The sequence below is a fragment of the Medicago sativa genome, chromosome 7, assembly GCF_051527215.1.
Source record: "Medicago sativa cultivar Bolivia chromosome 7, Bolivia_mono, whole genome shotgun sequence".
NCBI classification, from domain to species: Eukaryota; Viridiplantae; Streptophyta; class Magnoliopsida; order Fabales; family Fabaceae; genus Medicago; species Medicago sativa.
In genome coordinates, this window is record NC_140755.1 from 11453728 (window position 1) to 11478923 (window position 25196).

At 31.4% G+C, this 25196-nt stretch overlaps 2 protein-coding genes across 2 annotated transcripts; both read right to left on the reverse strand.

The window, feature by feature from the left end:
- Positions 1 to 2876: 2876 nt before the first annotated feature.
- LOC146904235 (isoliquiritigenin 2'-O-methyltransferase-like) lies at positions 2877 to 6882 on the reverse strand. The gene is made up of 4 exons (XM_085728056.1): positions 6413 to 6882; positions 3592 to 3905; positions 3436 to 3500; positions 2877 to 3333 (listed from the first exon to the last, which is right to left on the reverse strand). The coding sequence occupies exons 1-4, from the start codon at positions 6844 to 6846 to the stop codon at positions 3037 to 3039; spliced, it is 1110 nt and encodes a 369-aa protein (XP_085584182.1). The 5' UTR covers positions 6847 to 6882; the 3' UTR covers positions 2877 to 3036.
- Positions 6883 to 14713: 7831 nt separating this feature from the next.
- LOC146904236 (isoliquiritigenin 2'-O-methyltransferase-like) lies at positions 14714 to 16815 on the reverse strand. The gene is made up of 4 exons (XM_085728057.1): positions 16312 to 16815; positions 15556 to 15869; positions 15384 to 15452; positions 14714 to 15133 (listed from the first exon to the last, which is right to left on the reverse strand). The coding sequence occupies exons 1-4, from the start codon at positions 16761 to 16763 to the stop codon at positions 15120 to 15122; spliced, it is 849 nt and encodes a 282-aa protein (XP_085584183.1). The 5' UTR covers positions 16764 to 16815; the 3' UTR covers positions 14714 to 15119.
- Between the last annotated feature and the right edge of the window lie 8381 nt (positions 16816 to 25196).

The following is a 25196-nucleotide window of genomic DNA, read 5'->3' on the forward strand; positions in this document are numbered from 1 at the left end:
CTTACCTTTAACCTTTGATTTCATGTAGTGAATTATTTCAATAGCAGCCATGGCATTATCTAAGATAGACCTCCCAGGCACAAAGGCTGATTGACTATCTGAGATGCATTTATCCAATACTAATTTCAACCTGTTTGCTAAAACTTTAGCAACAATCTTATAAATCACATTACACAAAGCAATAGGCCTCCAATCCTTCATTGAGACTTGGGAGTCTCCTTTTGGGATAAGAACAATATTAGTCATATTCAGGTTAGAGGGAAAGGTACCTGTCGAAAGCCACTCACAACATTGAGAAAAAATTTCTTCTCCACAACTTCCCCAAAATTTCTGAAAAAAACCAGGATTGAATCCATCTGGTCCTGGACATTTATCCGGCTTCATAGAAAAAATGGCCTCTTTGAATTCATCTATCACAAAAGGTGATGTCAACAAAGTGTTGTCTTCCAAAGATATAGATTCATGAATGACATCAATAACCGGTTGAATGTCGCTGTTTTGAGCTTGAAATAGATCAACAAAGTAATCACGTGCAACCTCACAAAGTTTGTCTTCATCAGAGACGCGATTATTGTTGACATCAATGAGAGAAGTAATACGGTTCACTTTCCTCCTTGAGGAGGCTGCAGCATGAAAGAATTTAGTATTGAGGTCTCCGTCTCGTAGCCAATGTGTTTTAGCGCGTTGACGCCAAAAAGCATCTTCTTGCACAAGAAGTTGATTCATTCGATTCCTGAGAGAATTAAAAGAATTGATATTGTCACAATCCACTTGACCCCGCATGACATCAAGTTTCTTACGACAATCATCAATGTCTCGTCGGAATTGTTGAAAATGATTTCTATTCCAGCTCAAGAGATCCATTGCACACATATCCAACTTATCACCAATTGGTTGAGCACCATAACCACTCCATTTTTCTTTAACATAATTGCTGAAATCAGGATCAAGGAGCCAAGCATTCTCGAATTTGAATCGTGATTGCATTCTTCTGCCTCTTATACCTGGTTCGCAAAGCAACATAATGGGATAGTGATCTGAAGATGGCGCAGGCAGGTTTTCTAAAATTGCATTTGGGAAGAGATTGCTCCAAGCATCAGTAGCCAAAGCACGATCAAGTCTTTCTTCAACTGCTCTAACCGTACCAAGGCTTTTGAACCAAGTATAAGCATACCCTTCCATATGAACATCTACAAGGCCCGCATCTTGCACGGCTCTACGAAAACCACTTATTAACCAGTTAGCCCTCTCATTCCTTCCTTTCTTTTCATTTGGCGAAAGAATGTCATTAAAATCACCCAAAATGCACCAAGGCAAGCTAGAGGTATTTGACAGTTGTCGTAAAAATTGCCAAGCATCTTTCCTTCTACTATTTTCTGGAAAACCATAATAACCAGTTAAACGCCATTTTCCTTTAATGATATCCACCACTTCAGCATCTATATGATTATTTGAGTAACTTGTAATGGAACAATTAACTGTAGATTTCCAAAATAACACAAGACCTCCACTACGACCTTGTCGGTTAACAGTAAAACAAAAATCAAACCCGAGAGCATATCTTAATTCCTCTGTTTTATTAGAAGTTGTGATAGTCTCACATAAGTAGAGGATATCTGGTTTATAAACTCGTACTATGTACTTCAACCTAGGAACTGTATGCGGGCTGCCTACACCCCTACAATTCCAACTGATAATTTTCATGACTTATGGATGGGCTGAAGTTTAGGTCCCGGTGTTGCATCATTTTCCTCAAACACAAGATTATTCTTAACAGACATGACAATAAATATACTCAAGCAAATCTTGTACTAGTATCAACGGAATAAGGTTCAATTGCACAAAGCACAACAAAGCCAATTGAAAAACCAATTTACAGTCACTGAAACAAAATCGATTAGATTGAGGACAATCAATCGAAACAACCTGACTCCCACTAAAGGACAGAATTAGGAAGGGACCTTAGGAGAGAACTCAATATTATAGATAAACTGACAAACAAAATTGAAAATGAGGAAACTTCAAAGAAGACAATTCATCGAACAGTTTAGAGGCATATATGGAAAATGAGGAAACTTCAAAGAGACAATTCATCGAACAGTTTAGAGGCATATATGGAAAATTGACAAAACCGAACAAATTGATGACATTGGTATTAAAAACTATAGATTGAGAACATTGAAAGTTACCTAATTACGACTCAGAAAGATTGGTAATGGAACCTTATTCTGTCAGCGAAAGAGGATATAAATTGTTAGGCATCAAAATCCAAATACTGTTATCGAAAACAAACAAAAAAATAGAGGAAGAGAGATAGAGAGTTAGGAAGGGGAGAGAGAAAAATGAAAATGAGAATCAACAATATTGTTGTTAGATACTTGAATGGAACTTAATCATGAATGTTATGCCATAAATCTTAATCGTTTAATGCTTGTCTTTGTTTTTTTTTTTTTTTAGGTTTTAATACACTATTGATTTTTTTATTTTTTTTTAGGTTTTAATGCTTGTCTTTGTTTTCTCACTATGAAAACGCATAAAACAGAGGATTCTGGTAGCCCAAAATCGCATGTGATGCCCATACAAGAGCCTAGCGCCCGGAACGAAGCTATCAAGGGCGCCTATCGCCCAGCCTTTGGTGCCCAGTCATAGAGAGCGAGCGCTTGGTTTGCTTTTTATGGCGCCCAACATTGTGCTCTAAAAGTTTTTCTTATGTTATTCATCATGTATTAGCCTTGGATCTTCCAATTAATTGAAGATAATTTCATTCTTTTCAAAATCACTCGCAGATAATGTGTGGGTAACAAAAATCATAGAGAAAATTGCACGTCTCTTCATATGAAAAAATAAAAATAAAAAACTGCATGTCATATTCCCAATTAACGATCAATTAAAGCGATTCACTTATTTGTAAAACTACGACAATATAAAATATAGTGCAACAAGCAACTTGAAATCTAGAAAATTTAAAGTACATGGCCAGATTTATATGATATATTACAAACGATGTGTGACTTATTGATCCTAGATGTGACTTGGTTATTTGTAGAGTTCCATCACTCCGAGGATGGAGAAAGCACGACAAACAACTTGAAGTTTAGAAAATCCACATTGTTTACCTAAACTCTCATATTCCTTTGGAGTTCTTTCCTTACCACCAGCTGTGATAAACATGATGTTGTCCACAATTGAAACCATTTTAGATGCATTCTTTGATCCTAGACCTTCTGGTGATAAGAACTCCACAATAATGACCTTACCATTTGGAGGCAAAGCTTTGTGACAACTGCTTAAAATTTCTAAGCATTTTTCATCCGGCCAATTATGGCACACAAGCTACAACAATATAAGCCATGTGTACAAAATTAGAATCAATATGATATTAGAAAGAATTAATAATTTATAGTTAATTAGATATAAATGTGTATATATACCAACCTTAAGCATTATAGCATCTCCTTGTGGAACACATTCAAACATATTTCCTCCAAAATGTTCAATCCCTAAATTTTGTTTTGAAAATTTTTCAATATTAAATAATTCTTGAGAAAGTGGTTACTAAATACAAAATTTAAGATGCTATCAAACGATTACCTTGATAGGGTGGTGCATGTTCAATCACTTGTGGGAGGTCAAAGTTGATTGCCTTTATTGATGGATATTTGGATATAATGGCTTTGAGACTTTGTCCATTTCCACCTCCTGCATCAACTAGTGTTGATATTCCCTCATATCCTTTGTATATTTCAAGGATTCTTTTCATGTGTAGTGTACATGTATCAGTCATTGATTTGTTAAATATGTGGTTTATTTTTGGATCTTTCTTAAAGTACTCAAAGATAGTTATTCCATGAACTTTCTTGAATAGGTCAATCTGTGGATCCATAACTGCATCCTTGAAATTCAACCTATATTACAAAAACAATTTTTGTATGTAGAAACAAGCTGTATTAGCAAGTAATGATAAATACATATATTGGAGAACCAATACATCAATATTAAATTTACTTTAGCCTACACTTTAAAATTGGTCATTTATGTTAGTAACATTGTGCACAGCACATAGTCATTTAAGTCATAATATAGATTCAATATTGTCAAACTTAGTTAAAAAAGTGTTTAAATAGATGTTTATTGTTAAGTTAGTAAGTCCAAATTCACTCAATTCAAAATTAGGATTCATGTGTGTATTATTTAGTATTTGTTTGAAACAATATCGATCAATTAATTGATTATATTATTGTTGATGAAATTAAATATTTATCTATAAAATTAGGATTGAATTAGGAAACAATAAAGAAAAAAATTATATAAGCAATCATATTTAATTTGATGTTATAAACACTTGTTTAGAAATTTCACATCAATGTTAAAGGGTTATATAAACACTTTCTATATATATATATATATGGGATTTGCTAGAACACACCCACTAGTTTTTATGTGGGAGTGTTTTAGCAAGCTACACCTTAAGGTGTATTTAACTACTTTTTAGTTATAACCTGCTAAAACACACCTTTTAAAAAATAAGTGGGTGTATCCTAGCAAACTCATATATATATATATATATATATATATATATATATATATATATATATATATATATATCAATTATCAAATTCAAAATATACTCGTTAAAACAAAGTTGACCAATGACCTGGTTTTTTTTTGTTGAAGGAAATGACCTGGTTGTTAACCAGCTTAAAAAAAAAAAAAAAGTTGACCAATGGAATGTCGATTAAGGGGTTCTCTAAATTGGATATGATCCGACAATAGATCTTTCTATTTTAGGTAAATTTTAATAAATTTTTTTTTTTTACTTTTATTATTATAAAATTAAGTTTTTACTAAATAAAAAGTAAAGTTCAACCCTTATACCATTTTTAAAAAGTCCATATTAGATGTCCTCGTGAGCTTAGATCAGTTGGTATGGACAATGCATAAAATATGCAAGGTCCGGGGTTCAAACCCTGACCACCACCAAAAAAAAAAAGTCCACATCCGTCGTATTAGCTCCCGATCAAATCGATCTAACCGGGAGCAGGAGGACGAACCGGCTCAGTCTATTTATTGAATCTATTATGTTATTGAATAGTTGCAAACAAGGTTAAACCAACGAGAACCAAAATAAACCGGTGACTCAGAGGTTTTCTCAAACGAGTCGGGTCAACACTTGACTTAGAAAAACATTTTCAAATGTAATTCACATTTCAACTTTTAATGTTTCGAATTTTTTTTTCATTTTAGCTTAATAATATATTGCAAATTAAGCTAAAAATATTTATAATTTAATTTATTTTTTTATAATTAATAAATATTTTTAACACCAAAAATATACACTTTTTAGTAAATATTGTGGGATTAATAGCATATTTTACTTTGCCAAAACTCAAAATGCGTAATTTCCTTTTGTGAAAATTAATTTTGTGATTAAAATTAACTTTTGTATTTCATTAGGTAAGTATATCATAGTCAATGAATTAAATTCAAAAAATGAATTTGTGAAATTATGTTAATTTTTTTGACTTTTTATAAGTGAAAGTATTTTTTTAAAGAACGAATCATCAAATTTAATGAGAGAAGTTTTTATAGAGATCGAGTGACACAATCGAGTCAACTGATATAATTCGATTCTTTCATGAGGTTTGACCAATAACTCAATGGTTTGATCTTTGATACGAGCACCCTACCAGGTCGGTGGCCGGTCCGATTTTTACAACTATGGTTAAAGCAATACCTTTTTTTATGTTGGAAAATAAAAAGGTTATTTAAATATTTTTTTATAGTTTGTACTCTTGGATAAAAAATTGTCTCATGATTTTGTGAGGGACGAAAAATCCTTTTTTACTTCCGTCATTTGTTACTTGTTTTGTCCAGTCCCATGGTCAGTTTCTAAATCAAATATAGTACAAAAGAGTTATACAGTACAATTCTCTGTTTTTTCGGCAAATCAAACACACCATTAATGCGTATGCATTGTTAGTATCTTAAGAAGAAGAACAACGATCATATTTGTTAATTTTATATAGTATATAAAGTGTTATTAAATATTGAATCAACTTTCCAAGTTTAAACATGTGTATTTTATTTATTTTTGTTTAAGTAAGATACTGATTAAAAATTTACTCTTTAAAGTGAATAAGTGAAGATTGTCCTCGTGAGCTTAGCTCAATTGGTAAGGGTAAGGACAATGTATTATATATGTAAGGTCTGGGGTTCAAATCCTGACCACCACCAAAAAAAAGAATAAGTGAAGATTGAGGTTAAAACTTTAACCCTAGAATAATGCAATTGACACCATGTATATATATTTTGAAATAAACATATTAATTAAGTCAAACAATTTTGAAATAAACATATTAATTAAGTCAAACAGAAAATATAATAACCATTTTAATAAGGGAAAAACACTTACCACACCCCTAAGAAAGCAGGGTGACACAAATATGAAGTCATTGACCCCAAATAGCCACGGTCATTTTCATTACTAACAAAATATTTGCCAGATGGTGTGATACCATAAATTCTCACCATCTTACCAGCATCATTGGTCCGAGTAGAAATAGACAGAAGAGAGTAGCTTGCAAGCAAGCGCAGCATACGATCAAGCCTATTTGGCAAGTCAGAGTGCTGAGTTGGTAACTTTGAAGCAATTTCAAAGGATGACAAGAATCTACCATTACTTTCCTTAGCAATGATATCAAATAAATTGAGTTCAATTGCAGCGTTAAGAACTGCAGGAAACACCAAATTTGCACCAAGTACCATAGCTGAGAGTGTATCATTGTCATCTATTTGTGGGGTGTGAGATTCTACCACATGATTCTCTTTCTCATTGGTATAGGACATTTTGTTTGTTTTGATTTTGTGATACTTTGATTGTGTGTGTTTGCTTTCATCAAGGGTTGTTTGTTTTTTATAGCCAGATTTGATTGCTATTTGTGTGTCACTGTTTCAATTGGTAGGGTTTTACTCTGACCCGTATCTTTTTTTTAGGGATACTCTGACCGTTACTTAAATTTAATTATTTTTAGCGGGCCTTTACTTAGATATTATAAGCTATCTTTATTTATCTTTTATAAAAAAATATCGATATTCATTCTTTCAAAAACATTCATGTTAATAATATAAAATGATATTTACTCAAATAAATATATAAAATGATAAAGTATGTAAATTTAGAACTATGATTATATTCAAGTGTCCAGAATATACATGTTTTTGAATCTGTAACGTTGATGACATTGAAGTTATTGATTGAATGTGCATTTGATCAAATTTGAAGTTAATTCAAACCAAGCAAAGATCGAAATAAAATAGGAAAGACAAACAGTGTCACACAAAGTCAACGAATAAAACAACGTTTGTACTAAATAACAAAATCACGAAAGAAAAATATTATATATATGAAAATCACTTATTATATGATATCGTTTAGCTTATATTATACGTTCTCGTGAGCATAGATCAGTTAATATGGACAATGCATAATATATGCTAGGTCCGGGTTTAAACTCTGGCCACCATCCAAAAAAGTATATATATGTTTTTCATTTTTACTATATTCACGCATTTTGTTGTTGAAAACTTATTCGCGAATGTTATGTCGTAAATCTTAATTGTTTAGTACTTTTTTTTTTTAGAAATGTACTTTTTTTTATTTTAGGTTTAAATTTGTTGTTGAAAACTTATTCGCGAATGTTATGTCGTAAATCTTAATTGTTTAGTACTTTTTTTTTTAGGAATGTACTTTTTTTTATTTTAGGTTTAAATACAAGGTTAATTTTTTATTTCAATTTGTTCTCGGATTAGGCTGTTTATTTTTTGGCTACTTTGAGCTCAATTATGGTTAGATCCTGTAAGTAGTGGTTTTTGGGAATTTTAGGAATTAAAGCAAAGAAGAGAGTCAAAACAAGATGGTGAAGATCAATGGTGAAGTGAGAGTTCACGATGAAGATGTTGAAGCTCGATGGTGAGAAATTGGAGAAAAGAATTGGTAACACTTCATATATTAAAAAAATATCTTTCACCCAAAAGTGTGACACGTGAACGAAAATGAAAAAAAAAAAAAATTGTATCATGTTATGTAACAATTTTTCACATGTTGCAATGATATTGTTACTAAATGTCATTATTGTAGTAGTCTCAAAACGGTGTATCCACTGTTTTTTTTTTTTTTTTTTTATATATGTTATAAGAACAAGTATATATTTCCTCGATATGAAATCCTTGAGTTTCCAAGTAAAGCCATGAAAACCAAAAATGAAAAAGTAGTGTAATACCAAGAGAAAAAAAAAATGGCAAGTAGTTTAGCACATTTATGGAATTTCGTTGGACAGGCTTCGCACCATTCATCATTTCCCTTTAAAATTATACCACCATTTCAAGTTGCTTAAAATAACTGGTGAAAAACGTTATCCTTTCCTAAACAACAACAGTTGTGAGCTGTAGTGGAAAAATTGAAAAACTTCCATAGCCTAGCACAACATAATATGAAAAACGTTGTCCAACAACGAGGATAGTCGAACCTGACAAACTAGTCTCCTAAGTAACTAGATATTGTTTCTAGTAATCAAATTTTTCCGGAATCTCCTTTCGCAAAGAAACTATGGATTCGGCTTGGTCAAGTCATTTAGCTTCATTTTGATCCCAATTCCATTCTCACTGTCCTTAATATATGTAACAGAGGGTGGTCCAACCAATGCAAGCTGGTGATACTAGTTGTTGTAATCAACATTATAAATGTTATTAGCATTGCAGGAGCAAAATTAGGTTTGATTGTAAACATGTTCAGTGGAGTTCTGCGACTAACATTATTATTCAGTGTTTCTTTGATAAGGTACCTTTCATGCCACCTCCTCCTCTAATATGCAAGAGTTTCAAATTCTGGAAGCTATTTTGTTCAATTTCACGCTCATAAAGCGCCTTGTATCAAAAACGTATTTACAACATCTATCTCTTATTAATTGGGTTAAATGTAACACTAATTGGTGACTTTGATTTTTTAAATCTCCTAGCATCATTCTTGCAAGTTAGCTAACCTAACAGATGGTTAAATTGTTTGGATATGATTAAGAATACGCGTTTCATGATATCACATACTCCATCCGTTTCAAAATGAGTGTCGCTTTAGCCAAAAAAAATTGTTTCAAAATGAGTGTCGCTTTCAGTTTCCAATGCAATAATAATTTTTTCTTTTCAATTGTACCCTCCAATTAATACTCTGCACACTACTTCCAAAGTATTACTTTTAAAACTAACCAATAGTTAATAAGGATAATTTGGTAAAATAACCATTCTCTTTCTCTTAATCATTGCATTTCTTAATATGTGTGTAAACACCTAAAACGACACTCATTTTGAAACGGAGGGAGTATTTATCGTGAAGGTAATCACTATGCTGATAGGATTGATGCTCTTAGTTTTCAGAGATGTTTTTAATAGGATAGGAATATAGGGTGTTGCATAATCATTTTCTTCTGTTTTGATATAGTCCCCCCAATTTGGTGTCTCATCATTTTCATTTATTATGATAAAAATATTAGGGTTTTGCAAATGATTTGTGGTTGTTTTTGACTACTACTCCAACATACTCCCTCCGTCTCACAATAATTGTCTCTTTACCATTTTTTATTTTTAGAATACCAATGCAGCATTTATTATTATTTTCCATTATTATACCCTTATCTATTGAATTTCATTAAACGTAACTACTCCACTAACTACAATTAATAAGGGTGTTTTATTAAATAATACTCCCTCCGTTTCAAAATACATGTCCATTTTGGAGAAATTGCAGTAACCAAGGACAAGCTAGTTTGACACAAAAATTCCTATTATACCCTTGTCTTTGATTTCCTCCATTTTACATTTATTTACCCTCATCTCATAATTACTCCCAATCACAATACCAAAATTAATTAAAGTCAATCAAATGGCAATACCAATACTAGTACTCCAATAATGGAGAGGATCTTTACCCCTCCAATACTAAATTCATTAAAAAAAGTTTTAGTATTGGAATTCAATGGAGTAAATGGCATTTTTTTTTTCTTCCGTTATCAAAATACATACTAGCAATACTAACAAGTTTTGTAACCAAAAAAAAATACTAACAAGTTTCAGTATTGGAATTCAATGGAGTAAATGGCATTATTTATTTTTTTTGCTTCGGTTATCAAAATACATACTGCCAATACTAAAAAGTTTCAGTATTGGAATTCAATGGAGTAAATGGCATGCTTTGGTTCACAGACTTTCCTTTTTTTCCATTTTTTTTTTTTAGTTTTTAATTGGTTGGTTGGTTCATTTCTTGGGAGTATGATGGAATAGAGAGTCAGTAGCCATTTCTTGGGAGAGTACATGAGTAAATCCACTTAAAATTGGTCAACATTTATTAGTGGAAAATAATTATTGTGGAAAAAATCTAAAATCCAATTAATTGATAGACAAGGGTAAAATCGACAAAATGTATCCTTAAACTATCAAATGGACATGTATTTTGAAACAAAAAATTTCTTCAAAATGGACATGTATTTTGAAATGGAGGGAGTACTAATTTTACCATCAAAATCAACACAATTAATCATTTCCTTAATAACCGTGCATAAACCTTAAATGACTATTATCTAGAGACGGAGGAAGTAGTTGGGATGTCAATTCTATCATGTAATGTCTTTGCACTCCAATTTCTACTTTAAAAAAGTGCCATATTATAGTTAATTTTAAGTTTCTTTAAATCAATGTGGAACTCAGAACAGCGATGGTCTTAGGGTGATCGAAACGTAATCTATTAGTAGTTTAAATAAATGTTGTGTTCCACAATCAAAATTGGAAAAGTCCACATGTCGGATTAGTTACATCACCTTCTGGAAAAAAATTAGTTACATCATATTAAATTTATATCATGTTTTTCGTTGAAAAAACTAGACATTGAAAATGATGGTCATAAGAAAATTCATCATAGAGAATAGCAAATAGTGCATGTACGTCATATTCACATTATTAATGAGGGAAACAGTATTATTTAATCTCATCAGTTCTTGATTACCATCAAATAAGTGGTACTTTTATCTCGGTTATATTTTTATATGGTTTGATTTAGATTGAATTGAATATTTGGTCCTTAAATTGCTTGCAAATTTACTTCATACTTTTTTTTAGAGGACTCTATGTTATTAGTAATATTTTTTTTTGAACGGCTATGTTTTTAAATTAATTTGAGTATGCCCTCGACGGGGAGATGCAACAGATAGGACACATCATCAAGTGTCACTGTCATCTCCCCCATCAAAAGATGTTAGTTAGAGGTCTCTCGTGTCATCTCCTAACAAAGGCAGAAAGAAGCCTGTGATAAAAAATACTATAGTTGGTATCAAGTACCCATTGAAGACCGGTGACTCTTAGGGAATCTCTAAACCATCGTGCTTGCTCTAACCATTGTTTTCATTATCTTCTAAAGTCACTATCTTTTTTCCGTTGTTTATGCACTTTAAATTACCACGCCACTGCAAAAATGAAAAACAAAAATTCAACATCATCTTCCCAAAAATCAGAATAATACATCAAAAAAATTAAAAACAGAAAATTAACACCAGCTTCACGTAAATCAAAATAATACATGCAAAAGTTAAGATCAATTAACAATATTGGAATTCAATTTATATTAAAAACACAACATAATAAAGAAAAGGTGTAGAGTCTTACCACTCCATCAGACATTCTCTTGGCCACGTGAACATCATACATGGTCAACACAGACAAGTCGTGTAGGCCATTAAGATATTCATCTAGTGTCTCTGCCTTCACCTGCTCATCATCACCCTCCACTTGTTGTTCCACCTGCTCCTCACCATCAGCACGACGTCTCCTACCCCTGCCACCACGCCAACCCACTCTCCCATCTGCTTCATTCCTCTCCATCCGCTCTTGTCTAACAGAAGCATGCATCGCTTGTATTTGATTTCTGATGCTATCCATATCTGTAAGTTCTAGGGGTGGGAATAGGACAGGCCGCCCGTTAGGGGCCTATGGCTCGGCCTACTAAAAGCCTGGTTCGGCCTAACCTGTTTAATAAATGGGTCAAGCTTGAGCTTTTTAAAAAGCCAATCAGTTTACATAGGTCGGACTTAGGCTTATAAAAAAGCCTATCAAGCCTATTAAGCTAGACCGTATATAAGTATATTATATTTTACCATATTTATTGTTTATATTTATATATATAAAAAAGAATTATTGATCCTTCAAATTCTCATTCCACAATTATTATTATTTCAGTTTTTTTTTTATTTTCTATTTGAGATACAACACAACTCTTGGTATTTCCCAACACAATCCTAAGGCTTGCTACTGATATGCCTAAGCTCAAGTCTGGTTATTAGATTAAGTTTGAAATCCTTGTTGTTATCAGACATGATTATTCTTGAGTTTCTATCCATCTATAAATTTTACAATTGTGTTTTATTAGTTTAATTTGTATCTAATTAATGTTTATCTCTATATTAAGAAAGTTGCACAAATTGAAAGGAAAAAAAATCGATGAACAAACTTTGTTTGAAATTTGTAACACAAACTAGGCTTTTAAACAGGCTAATAGGCCAGATCAGACTTTTAAAAAGGCCAGGCCAAACATAAAATAAAGTCTTTGACAAGTAAAAGGCCAAGGCTTAGGCCTCAGTTTTTTCAACTAGGCCTAGCCTATTTAAGCAAAGCCTGACTCGGCCCGGCTCATTCCCACCCCTATCTGTAACACACAACATCAGATATACACACAAATAACAACAATCCACGAAACTACCAAAAAAATTAGGGCAGAAACTGGTACTGTTACACTTTCAATTATAAAATCCAAACAACAACAACCTAGTTCGAATTTTATAATCCCAATAACTTTAGTGATTCATAAGAAGAAGAAAATCGAACCCAAACAATTACAATTTGAGGGAATGAGACCTAACCTTGAGTTTGATGTTTGATGAAACTTGAAATGTGATGGTTTTGAGAAAAAAACCAGTAAGACTCACGCAATGTGTGTTTTTCGGATTTTGGGGTGGGGAGTGAGAAGTTTTAAGGCAAATTTAGAAACTGTACAAATGGGAAAATTTTATGATTTCAAGTTATATATAGGGTGTATTAGGATTTCATAATCCGAATTTGCAGTTTTGTTAAAATATGCGATTTGATAAATATGTGAATCTTGGTGATTGCTGATTTGATTTGATTTGTGAAATGAGAAATGTTTCTGAGTTAAAGTGATTTTTCGTTATGTATGTGATTTAAGGGTTGTGTGAAAGTGTATTAGTTTTAGTGGATATGTGGAATTGATAGATTGTGTGTTGTTCGTTCAAGAGTGACTAAAAATTTGATAAGATTGCATAACATGCATGTCATTGCATATGATGGATTATTAAGTGTCAAATGGGACGATTATTATCAAATTCCAAATGGGGGGAATCAATGGATTATTAAGTGCCAAATGAGGTGATTCAGGGGATTATATTAAGTGTCAAATGGGACGATTATTATCAAATACCAAGTGGGGCGATTAAAATTATTATGCTAATTGGGGTGATATCCGGATCATGGTCTACTTGCATTTCATGCATCTGCATTAACATTGAGTCTTGTCTCTTTGTCAAAATAAAATAAAAAAACATCGAGTTTGTGTTTATTTTTATTATATTTTGGAGCGAATACTATTCAAAATGAAAAACAAATTGTTTATCATGATTCCTTGACAATGGTTGTATATTCTTATTTGATGTCTTAAGTTATTATTGATTTTATTTCATGGGTGTTGAAGACTAACCCTTATAACCAACATTTTAGGTACCAAAGAATATATGTTGTGTGCTTGATGTTTTGTTTGAAGCGCGTTCGCGGGGAAACAAATTTGGGTTTTTCTGAATTGTAATTTAAAATAGTTTTTGAAGTTTATTAGTTTCGTAGTTAACTCGACTTGAAGTGTTAGGTTTGTGATTAAATCATTTTTGACTATTTTTGTTAAGTTCTAGTTAGGAATTTAATATGCTTGACTATTGTTAAAAAAAAAGTATATTTTTCTAAAAAGAAAGAATTAGACGTAATGTCTTGTATCAAAAATCTGGGACGTTACAGTTTTTATTATGGTATTTATTTTTTTAATACCCAGTAATGAAATAAAATGTTGATTACTTTTTAAATTCGTGCAAATCTTTTCCCACAATTTTAACTCACGTTATTCGTGATAAGATCGAGTCTCCAACATATTTTACTATCTTTCATTCATTCATATCCAAACGGGTTATTTTCTCCACTTTTACATAGTATTAGATTCTTTTTGACCTTATTTGAAAGAGTCATTAAACCGATCAAATTGCTCTTGGAATTTTAGCTAAATTCAGTTATGATGTCCATAAATAAATGACTCAACTCAAATCATAAATCACACTAAAGAGTATTATCGAGTTCTCGATAACTTTTTCTCACTTCTCCCTCTTTCTACTCAATGCATTTAATTTCCAACTCATTGATTCCCTTTTACTATGTTCCTTTTGGATTAAAAGTGTTCTTAAAGATTATAGTCATCCCTTCGATAATCTTAAAGGTCAAGGAGAATATAAGTAACAAAAATCTCAAAAGAAAAGTGCATGTCATATTTCCAATAACAATCACTTGAAGCAATTAACTCTTTTTAATCAACATGATATATTGAAATAATGCCCAACAAAAGAAGTGCTAAACGGAATTAAAGCGATTTATTTATCAGTAAAGCTCCATCACAATATAATAAAGTTCAACAAGAAACTTGAAATCTAGAAAATTTAAAGGACATGGCCACATTTATATGACATATTACAATCGATTTGTGACTTAGTTATTTGTAAAGGATGGAGAAAGCACGACAAACAACTTGGAATTTAGGAAATCCAGATTGTTTACCCAAACTCTCAAATTCTTTAGAAGTTCTTTCCTTACCACCAGCTGTGATAAACATCATGTTATCAACAGTTGAAATCATCTTAGATGCATTTGTTGATTCAAGATCTTCTGGAGATATGAAATCCACAATAATGACTTTACCATTTGAAGGCAAAGCTTTGTGACAATTGCTTAAAGTTTCTAAGCATTTTTCATCCGACCAATTATGGAACACAAGCTACAACAATATAAGTCATGTGTACAAAGTTAGCAATATTTTATAATTAATTAGATAAAATAAATGTTTATATTTATGAATTTTTTTAATGGCATTTATATATAAAGGTTGGTCTAACTTAGACCTCAAGTTAGCAAAATGGCGGAGGATTGTTATGTTTTCAGGTTGGTCGAAGTTAGCGACTCCCATATATACACACACACCATCAAAAGAAGATGATCATTTTTTTTTTATATTTATTTATGTATACCAATCTTGAGCATTATAGCATCTCCTTCTAGAACACATTCAAACATATTTCCTCCAACATGTTCGATCCCTAAATAAAATTTGACAATATTTCAATATTTCATAACATTCAAAACAAATAATCTTGGAAAAGTGGTCACTAAATATAAAATTTGAGATGATCAAACAATAACCTGGAGAGGGTGGTGCATGTTCAATCACTTGTGGGAGATCAAAATTGATTGCTTTTATTGATGGATATTTGGATATAATCATTTTAAGACTTTGTCCATTTCCACCTCCTACATCAACCAGTGTTGATATTCCCTCATATCCTTTGTATATTTCAAGGATTATTTTCATGTGAATTGTACATGTTTGAGTCATTGCTTTGTTAAATAAGTTGTTTATTTGTTGATCTTTCTCAAAGTATTCATAGATAGGTATTCCATGAACTTTCTCGAATACGTTTATCTCTGGTTCTATAATTGCTTCCTTCAAATTCGACCTATATCACAAAAATGATTTTTGTTCATAACAATACAAACAATTATGTGACATTATTTTTTGTGACTATGTATTTCGAATTTCAAATAATCTTATAGTGGTCATTTTTAGCTATCGAATAAATTACATATTATCGGTCATAATAAAGGTAAAACGATGAAATATAAACTGAGTTTGATTCGAGTACAATTTTATAAGTTTGGCCTATATTATCATTTGAATTCATTATTTAGATTCTTCAATTTCACATCATATATGGAGTTATTATTTGATGCAAGTGTCCAAGTTAAACATTTAGGGCTATTTGATCGTTTATTTTCGGTCAAATAACACACTCACGTTAATCACGTGTAGATATAAGTGGAGAACTGCGAGTTTGAACCAGCATACTATTTAATCTTATTTTTGTAAATAACTATATTAAGTTATGGAGAAACTCTTACCACACTCCTAAGAAAGCTGGGTGATTCAAATATGATGTGAATGCGTCCATATAATTATCCTCGTTTTCATGATGGACAAAGTATTTACCAGGAGGTGTGATTGCATAAACTCTCACCATGCTACCATCATCATTGGTCCGAGTGGAAACGGACAGGAGACCGTGGCTAGCAAGCAAGCGCAGCATACGGTCAAGCCTATTTGGTAAGTCGGGGTATTGAGTTATTGGTAACTTTGAAGCAATTTCGAAAGCCGACACAAATCCAACATTGTTTTCATGTGATATTTCCTTAGCAATGATATCAAACAAGTTGAGTTCAATTGCAGCTTTAAAAACTGCAGGAAACACCATATTGGAAGCTATAATCATGGCTAAGAGCGTATCACTATCATCTATTTGTGGGGTTAGAGTTTCCACTACATGGTTCTCTTTCTCATTGGTATAGGAACCCATGTTTTTTTTTTCTTTCTTTGTTGGGTGAGTCTATGCAAATTGTGATGGTTGTGTATTTACTTATTTCAAGTTCTCTTTTTATAGCCAGATTTGGCACTAAACATTCAATTTCTTGTTAATTTCTGTCACTATCTCCTTTTGATGTGAAACCTAACAATTCTATAATTAGAACGTTAATAACGGTATACTAATTAAATTATTTCAACGAAATCCTAGTTATTATATAATCCTAATTAAGTATTGTGTGTCACTCTCAATACACTCAAATGCAAGATTGAACATAAAATGTGACTTGTTCAATAATAAAAGGTGAACCAATCAATCTAGAATACACTTGTTACCGTTTCGAAAGTAAATATACTACGTTAACTTAACTTACTTGCACTTTTTAATACATCTTTTAACTCATATCGTATGAAACTCGATGAATATATTGCTTTACTTGACTTCAAGGAATCACTCGGAAACACTAAAACACACATTTTTAACATTTGTATCTCCATTTTAAATCTTTGATAATTTTTATATTTTTTGTTTGCCTTTAAAAAAAATTATTTTAGAAAATACAATTGACATTTGATTTTCAACTATGGTCAAATCGATAGTTTATAAGATTTTTATGGATTTATAACATATTTTGAGATATTAATGCAAATAGCATTTGAACTTTATTTTCTCTCTAAATTTCACCCTCAATATCTTAATTAAAACTTTAAATATCAATTTTTATGTCATTTTGTATTTACAGCTTGTTCAACCGCTAATTTTGTTTTACACTTCAAATTAAATAAAAGATACCAAACAGATTAAATAAAAGACCCAAAAAGTTAAATGGCATTACTAAAGTCTACAAAAAACGCGTGGTTTGCGATAAGAAGAGTTCCTGCATACGTAATTTATGCCTCCCCGCCAATATTTTTGTAGATAAAATCTGCATGAAACGAATAAATTTTCAAAATAGATGCCAAAATATCAATTGAAATTCCTTCAAAAAAAAAATATCAATTGAAATCTAATTTTAATTACTATAAGTAGCATAGCCTGCCAAATATTTATTTCAAGAACAAAATAAAATTATGTGTGACGATATAAGCAAAGATAAAGTCAACTGATGTTTGTCTTTAGTTAGTAAGTCAGCTGATGTTTATTGTTAAAATAATGATATTAGATCAAAGAACGGTGAGAGAAAGACATCTGATCTTTTTTGGTAGTGGCCGGGGTTTGAACCCCGGACCTTGCATATTTTATGCATTGTCCCAAACAGATGAGCTAAGCTCACGAGGACGAAAGACATCTAATTTGTAACATTGTTCTTATTTTAAGGTGGTGAAAACTTTATTAAAATTTCAATTTGTGGTATTTTCTTTTTGTTACATTAGAAAGAAAAAAAAAAAGAAAAGGAAGGAAAACAACTCGGTCCATAAAAGAACATTCTTAAAGCATCAACTAATAAGGTTGAAGAGAAACTAAGTAACAATTGATTGACCATAATTAAAGAATTTGATCAATTAGTTTCGATCTTTTTTAGAATATTTATGCAAGTAGTGCCGACAATGAACTAAACGAGTCGAACTTGAGTTTAAAATTAAGTTCGTCAAACAAATGAATTGAATTTAAGCTAAGTATAGTTTAACTCGTTTGATTCATGAGTCAGCTCGATATATATACATAATTTATTGTTAAATCAATTACACTAGAGAAAGAATTAAATCCAATAGAGAAAGAAATAGCCATTTGAGTCAAAAGAAAATAAAATGATAATGTATGATGGTAATGCCCGGCCACTTGAAAATGTTGACATCAAAATAAGGTTATTCAAGAACTTAGCAACTATTAAGCTTGCAGTTCACAAGTCCCACATTAAGTTTACATAAGGGAACTCATTTGGGTTGGTCTAGTGGTATTGACTTCGAATCTGGGAGTGTGCTCCTCCTTGAGGTCTCAGGTTCGATTCTCTCTGGTACCATCATCATTGGTCCGAGTGGAAACGGACAGGAGACCGTGGCTAGCAAGCAAGCGCAGCATACGGTCAAGCCTATTTGGTAAGTCGGAGTATTGAGTTATTGGTAACTTTTAAGCAATTTCGAAAGCCGGCACAAATCCAACATTGTTTTCATGTGATATTTCCTTAGCAATGATATCAAACAAGTTGAGTTCAATTGCAGCTTTAAAAACTGCAGGAAACACCATATTGGAAGCTATAATCATGGCTAAGAGCGTATCACTATCATCTATTTGTGGGGTTAGAGTTTCCACTACATGGTTCTCTTTCTCATTGGTATAGGAACCCATGTTTTTTTTTTCTTTCTTTGTTGGGTGAGTCTATGCAAATTGTGATGGTTGTGTATTTACTTATTTCAAGTTCTCTTTTTATAGCCAGATTTGGCACTAAACATTCAATTTCTTGTTAATTTCTGTCACTATCTCCTTTTGATGTGAAACCTAACAATTCTATAATTAGAACGTTAATAACGGTATACTAATTAAATTATTTCAACGAAATCCTAGTTATTATATAATCCTAATTAAGTATTGTGTGTCACTCTCAATACACTCAAATGCAAGATTGAACATAAAATGTGACTTGTTCAATAATAAAAGGTGAACCAATCAATCTAGAATACACTTGTTACCGTTTCGAAAGTAAATATACTACGTTAACTTAACTTACTTGCACTTTTTAATACATCTTTTAACTCATATCGTATGAAACTCGATGAATATATTGCTTTACTTGACTTCAAGGAATCACTCGGAAACACTAAAACACACATTTTTAACATTTGTATCTCCATTTTAAATCTTTGATAATTTTTATATTTTTTGTTTGCCTTTAAAAAAAATTATTTTAGAAAATACAATTGACATTTGATTTTCAACTATGGTCAAATCGATAGTTTATAAGATTTTTATGGATTTATAACATATTTTGAGATATTAATGCAAATAGCATTTGAACTTTATTTTCTCTCTAAATTTCACCCTCAATATCTTAATTAAAACTTTAAATATCTATTTTTATGTCATTTTGTATTTACAGCTTGTTCAACTGCTAATTTTGTATTTACTAATATGGCTGGTTTACCTAAGGCCACTCACTCTTTCTTGAAAATAATTTGGTTTGCTACTGTGTGGGTTTGGAAGGAAAGGAATAACCGCGTGTTCCAAAACGTGGCTTCCGATTCTTCCTCTGGCAGAAATAGTTAAACTAAATTCTTTCTTATGACTGAAAGCATCTCAGACATCTTTTAGATATAGTTATCATGATTGGTGGAAAAATTCACTTCCTTGTATGGGTGTCCAGGTGTAATTCCCTTTAACTTTTGGTGGTCCTTTCTTACCATTGGCACCATTTCTTTGTGTAATTGCTGGTTGATTTACCTTTAGCATGTCTTATGCTCGGTAAATTGACATTGTTTATAATATATATCATTTTAGTTTGTTCAAAAAAAAAAATTTGTTTTACACTTCAAATTAAATAAAAGATACCAATCAGATTAAATAAAAGACCCAAAAAAAATTAAATGGCATTACCAAAGTCTACAAAAACGCGTGGTTTGCGATAAGAATAGTTCATGCATACGTCATTTATGCCTCCCCACCAATATTTTTGTAGATAAAATCTGCATGAAACGAATAAATTTTCAAAATAGATGCCAAAATATCAATTGAAATTCCTTCAAAAAAATATATCAATTGAAATCTAATTTTAATTACTATAAGTAGCATAGCCTGCCAAATATTTATTTCAAGAACAAAATAAAATAATGTGTGACGATATAAGCAAAGATAAAGTCAACTGATGTTTGTCTTTAGTTAGTAAGTCAGCTGACAAATAAAATAATGATATTAGATCAAAGAACGGTAAGTGAGAGAAAGACATCTGATCTTTTCCGGACCTTGCATATTTTATTATGCATTGTCCCAACCAGCTGAGCTAAGCTCACGAGAACGAAAGATATCTGATTTGTAACATTGTTCTTATTTTAAGGTGGAGAAAACTTTATTAAAATTTCAATTTGTGGTATTTTCTTTTTGTTACATTAGAAAGAAAAAAAAGAAAAGGAAGGAAAACAACTCAGTCCATAAAAGAACATTCTTAAAGCATCAACTAATAAGGTTGAAGAGAAACTAAGTAACAATTGATTGACCATAATTAAAGAATTTGATCAATTAGTTTCGATCTTTTTTAGAATATTTATGCAAGTAGTGCCGACAATGAACTAAACGAGTCGAACTTGAGTTTAAAATTAAGTTCGTCAAACAAATGAATTGAATTTGAGCTAAGTATAGTTTAACTCGTTTGATTCATGAGTCAGCTCGATATATATACATAATTTATTGTTAAATCAATTACACTAGAGAAAGAATTAAATCCAATAGAGAAAGAAATAGCCACTTGAGTCAAAAGAAAATAAAATGATAATGTATGATGGTAATGCCCGGCCACTTGAAAATGTTGACATCAAAATAAGGTTATTCAAGAACTTAGCAACTATTAAGCTTGCAGTTCACAAGTCCCACATTAAGTTTACATAAGGGAACTTATTTGGGTTGGTCTAGAGGTATTGACTTGAAATCTGGGAGTGTGCTTCTCCTTGAGGTCTCAGGTTCGATTCTCTCTGGTGCCAATTTAGGTGAGCTAATTTAACTTCTTCAAACATAAGGGTATTTTTTTTAGGGAAGTTTACATAAGGGTATTGTTGAGCAACGCAACTTATATTATAAAACAACAGCGCCTCATTCCTTATTTACTACGGTAATCGGATTATATAGTGTTATTCATTAGTTCCCTAAAAAAAAGTGTTATTAATTAGATATTTTCATAATTGGTTTTTAGACCAATTGAGAGGTTTATGAGTTATTTTTCGTTCATTTAAATCATAGTTGCTCCTTTTCTCTTTTTTGATTTATTTGATTCGAGCTATCGAGTTTAACCGAGTTGTTAATGAATTTGACTCAAGTCGATGTGATTTGAGCAAACAAACTGAATCTTACGAGTCGAATTGAACTATTCGTGAACTTTGAACAAGTTAAATTCGAGTTGAAAAAAGAGTTTGTGTCGAACTCAAGTCGAGTTTCGAACCGATTAAATTTTTATTGAATAGAGTCGAGCTCATACAAGTTTGATCCTACTCGACTCATTTCCAACACTCCATGCAAGCATTTCCTTCATGAAAAATATGGTGGAGGAATATAGGAGATTGTCTTAGCATGAACTCTCGAATAATTTACATATTATCATATTATTGGGTCTTCATATATCCCAACAGTAACAATTGTACCATATGTAACAATGTATATCTTCTTTGATCAGTACTAATATATCTAAAAAATTGGAAATTTTACTCTTGTAAAAACATATGGAATTGATCTACTAAATAAAAAAATTTGCTTCAACGGTTGGATTTGGTGAAAGTTGATGTTTATAATGAGTTATCAAGCGAGTAACTCTATGTAGAGTTACTCTTAAAATAAGATGAATGTTCATTCTTATTTATTTATTGTATCTAGAAAAATTGTAATATTTGAGGGTGTTTGTTTCCTGGTTTAAAAAATTATTCCAAAAAATGTGGAGATTGTAATTATAGATTCATATATTTGTTACAAAGTTAAAAAAATTAACTCCAGGAAATAAAAATTTCTAGGAAAATAATAACTTCAACTTACACATGATTTTATTCCGAGGGGTAATCTTGGCGCAACTGGTAAAGTTGTTGCATGTGACTGAAAGGTCACGGGTTCAAGTCCTGGAAACCACATATTGTGTAAAACAGGGTAATGTTGCGTACAATACAACAAATGGTGAGACCCCTTCCCGAACCCTGCATATGCGGGAGCTCTAGTGCACTGGAAAGTTAACCATAATAATTCATCAATGTTGTCTCGTTTAATAATTCATCAATGTTGTCTCATTTTTGAACAACATTGAACTACATACATTATTAAATGAATGAACCTAAAGGTGAGACCCCTTCCCGAACCCCAACAAATGGTGAGACCCCTTCCCGAACCCTGCATATGCGGTAGCTCTAGTGCACTGGAAAGTTAACCATAATAATTCATCAATGTTGTCTCATTTAATAATTCATCAATGTTGTCTCATTTTTGAACAATATTGAACTACATACATTATTAAATGAATGAACCTAAAAAGTGAATTTTGCTTATATTTTGAAACGGAGGGAGTACATATTTAGAGATTAAAATGACTATTACACTTTTAATTTTGAGCAATGATATTTCTACATCTATTTAATGACAACTTTGGTGATAACCTTGTTTTTCTCTCTTCTTATTGGTTAAAAACAATGGATAGAGAAAAAGTAAGAGAGAAGATAACAACATCATGTAAGTATGAGAGAGAAAGTTGTTCAAAAGTTGTCATAAAATGATTGTACAAATGTCATTTCTCTTTAATTTATTGTATATTTTACTTATTTTCCTATAAAGAAGATCATTGATAAAAATGAGACAACCGTTCATCGGCCTTTGTATGTTGCATGCTATTTTCTTAACCCTAAATTGCACTATCTTTCTAATATTAAAGTTGAGTAGAAAGTGTTATTAATACTAGACCTTGCACCCGTGCTGCTGCACGGGTCATATTGATAGCAAACAAAATATTCAATTATATTGTTAATTCATAATCTATTTGTGCAAATACAATGTTAAAAATAATAATACAACTTAAAAAAAGGGAACAAATCATGCTGGTAGATTACGAAAAATTTCCTTGTAAACAACATTGTATTTAGGATGATTTGAATGATTCAAAAATTCGCCGCAATCTAAAATATGAGAACCATCTCTACCATATACTAACAAATACAGGTGTTTCATTTGTTGAAACTGACATTAAATATATGGTAGTTTGTCCACAAAGATTAGTTTTCGAATAGTTGTTCGAAACGAATATCTTAATCATTTTGGATACTCGCCGCTACATAGGAAAACATATAATTATGATTTGAATAATAACTAACTTGAGATCAGTTATGAATTGACTATGGGTAGATGTCGAAAAATTTCCTTTCCAGGAGAAAAAAGGCAAAGTTTATTTGAATGCATTTTGTGCCTTGTAACTGCAATCTTGGTTTAACAGTCACCGCAATTTAAGATATTAGATGCACTGATGGATAAGATAACATGGTTTCTTAGATTAACTTGCAGTGAATAATTGCATCAGTTCTTGCTTCTTGAAAAATTAGAATATTAGTTATACGTAATAGATATGAAGTTATGATCGATGGTAATAATTTCATAAGCAATGAGATTATAATAAGGTACGTTGTTTATAGAAGGTTGCTCGGAATGATAACATAATAGAGATCAGTCAGCAATTTACTATACTAAGATGTCAAATAGCGTCCTGTTCAGCATTAAGTGACAAAGTTTAGCAGAAAATATTATGTGTACTGTAACTACTATGGTTTAACAGTCACCATACTTTAAAACATAAGCTGAACTGATCGCATGCATTTTGTAGATACAATGAGTTGCAGTGTAAGGTTTTAATCTGATGCTTTTTTCCAATAGTATAATAGAGTATGTTGCAGAGAAAATATATTGTCAGTCATCGCTTCACAGAGATTTAGGAAATTAGTTATACTTAACGGATACGAAGTGGTGATACCAGTGTAACTAAATGTGGACCTTTCAATACTCGTGCTCTTTTTCTCTTCAGATTCAAGTAACTATAACTGTGTGCACCTTCATTAGAACCTACAAATTAAAAAAAAAAAGTTTAGAACATCAAAAGGTAAGAATTAAAAAAAAAAAAAAGTTCAGAACAATCAAAAGGTTTATGTCATTAGATAACAAAATTATAAATGTTCAATTCAGTAGTATTAGAAGTAATGAAAAAATAAACAAACTAACCTAACAGGATAAACTCCATTCTTTCTACTGGTGTCGCGTCATTTTTCGGAGATCAAGGCTATTTGATTAGCTTTTGACTCACTAATTTATTTCACGACCGAACATTTAATTTTTTATAAAAAGGGGAAAAAAAGTTCAAACACCCCATTTTGAAAAGATTTAGGGTTCGGGGGTTAGTTACATAAAGGGAAGGTGTTAGCACCCTTTATGTCCGTAGTACTCTACGGGAACCTCTTGGTTTTATTTAAATAATGTGCTATAACTTGCTTATTTTTGAAAAAAGAATTTGAAATGATTAAAAAAAAGGAAGACCTAATTATCTATATTTTATTGATTTGGAAGGACAAGTGTCCTCTGCCTACGTACCCGTGAGGGATCAAAACCTCGTAGTTCGGGGTAAAAATTGACGTTTGATTGGTGGTGTGTTTTTTATTAGTTTTGAAAAAGGTTTTAAAAGAAAAAGCCAAATGGCAAAATGAATTTGTTTGTATTTTTTATATTAAAGAAAAATGACTTGAAATATGATTAAATTGATTGACGTTTGATTAAGGA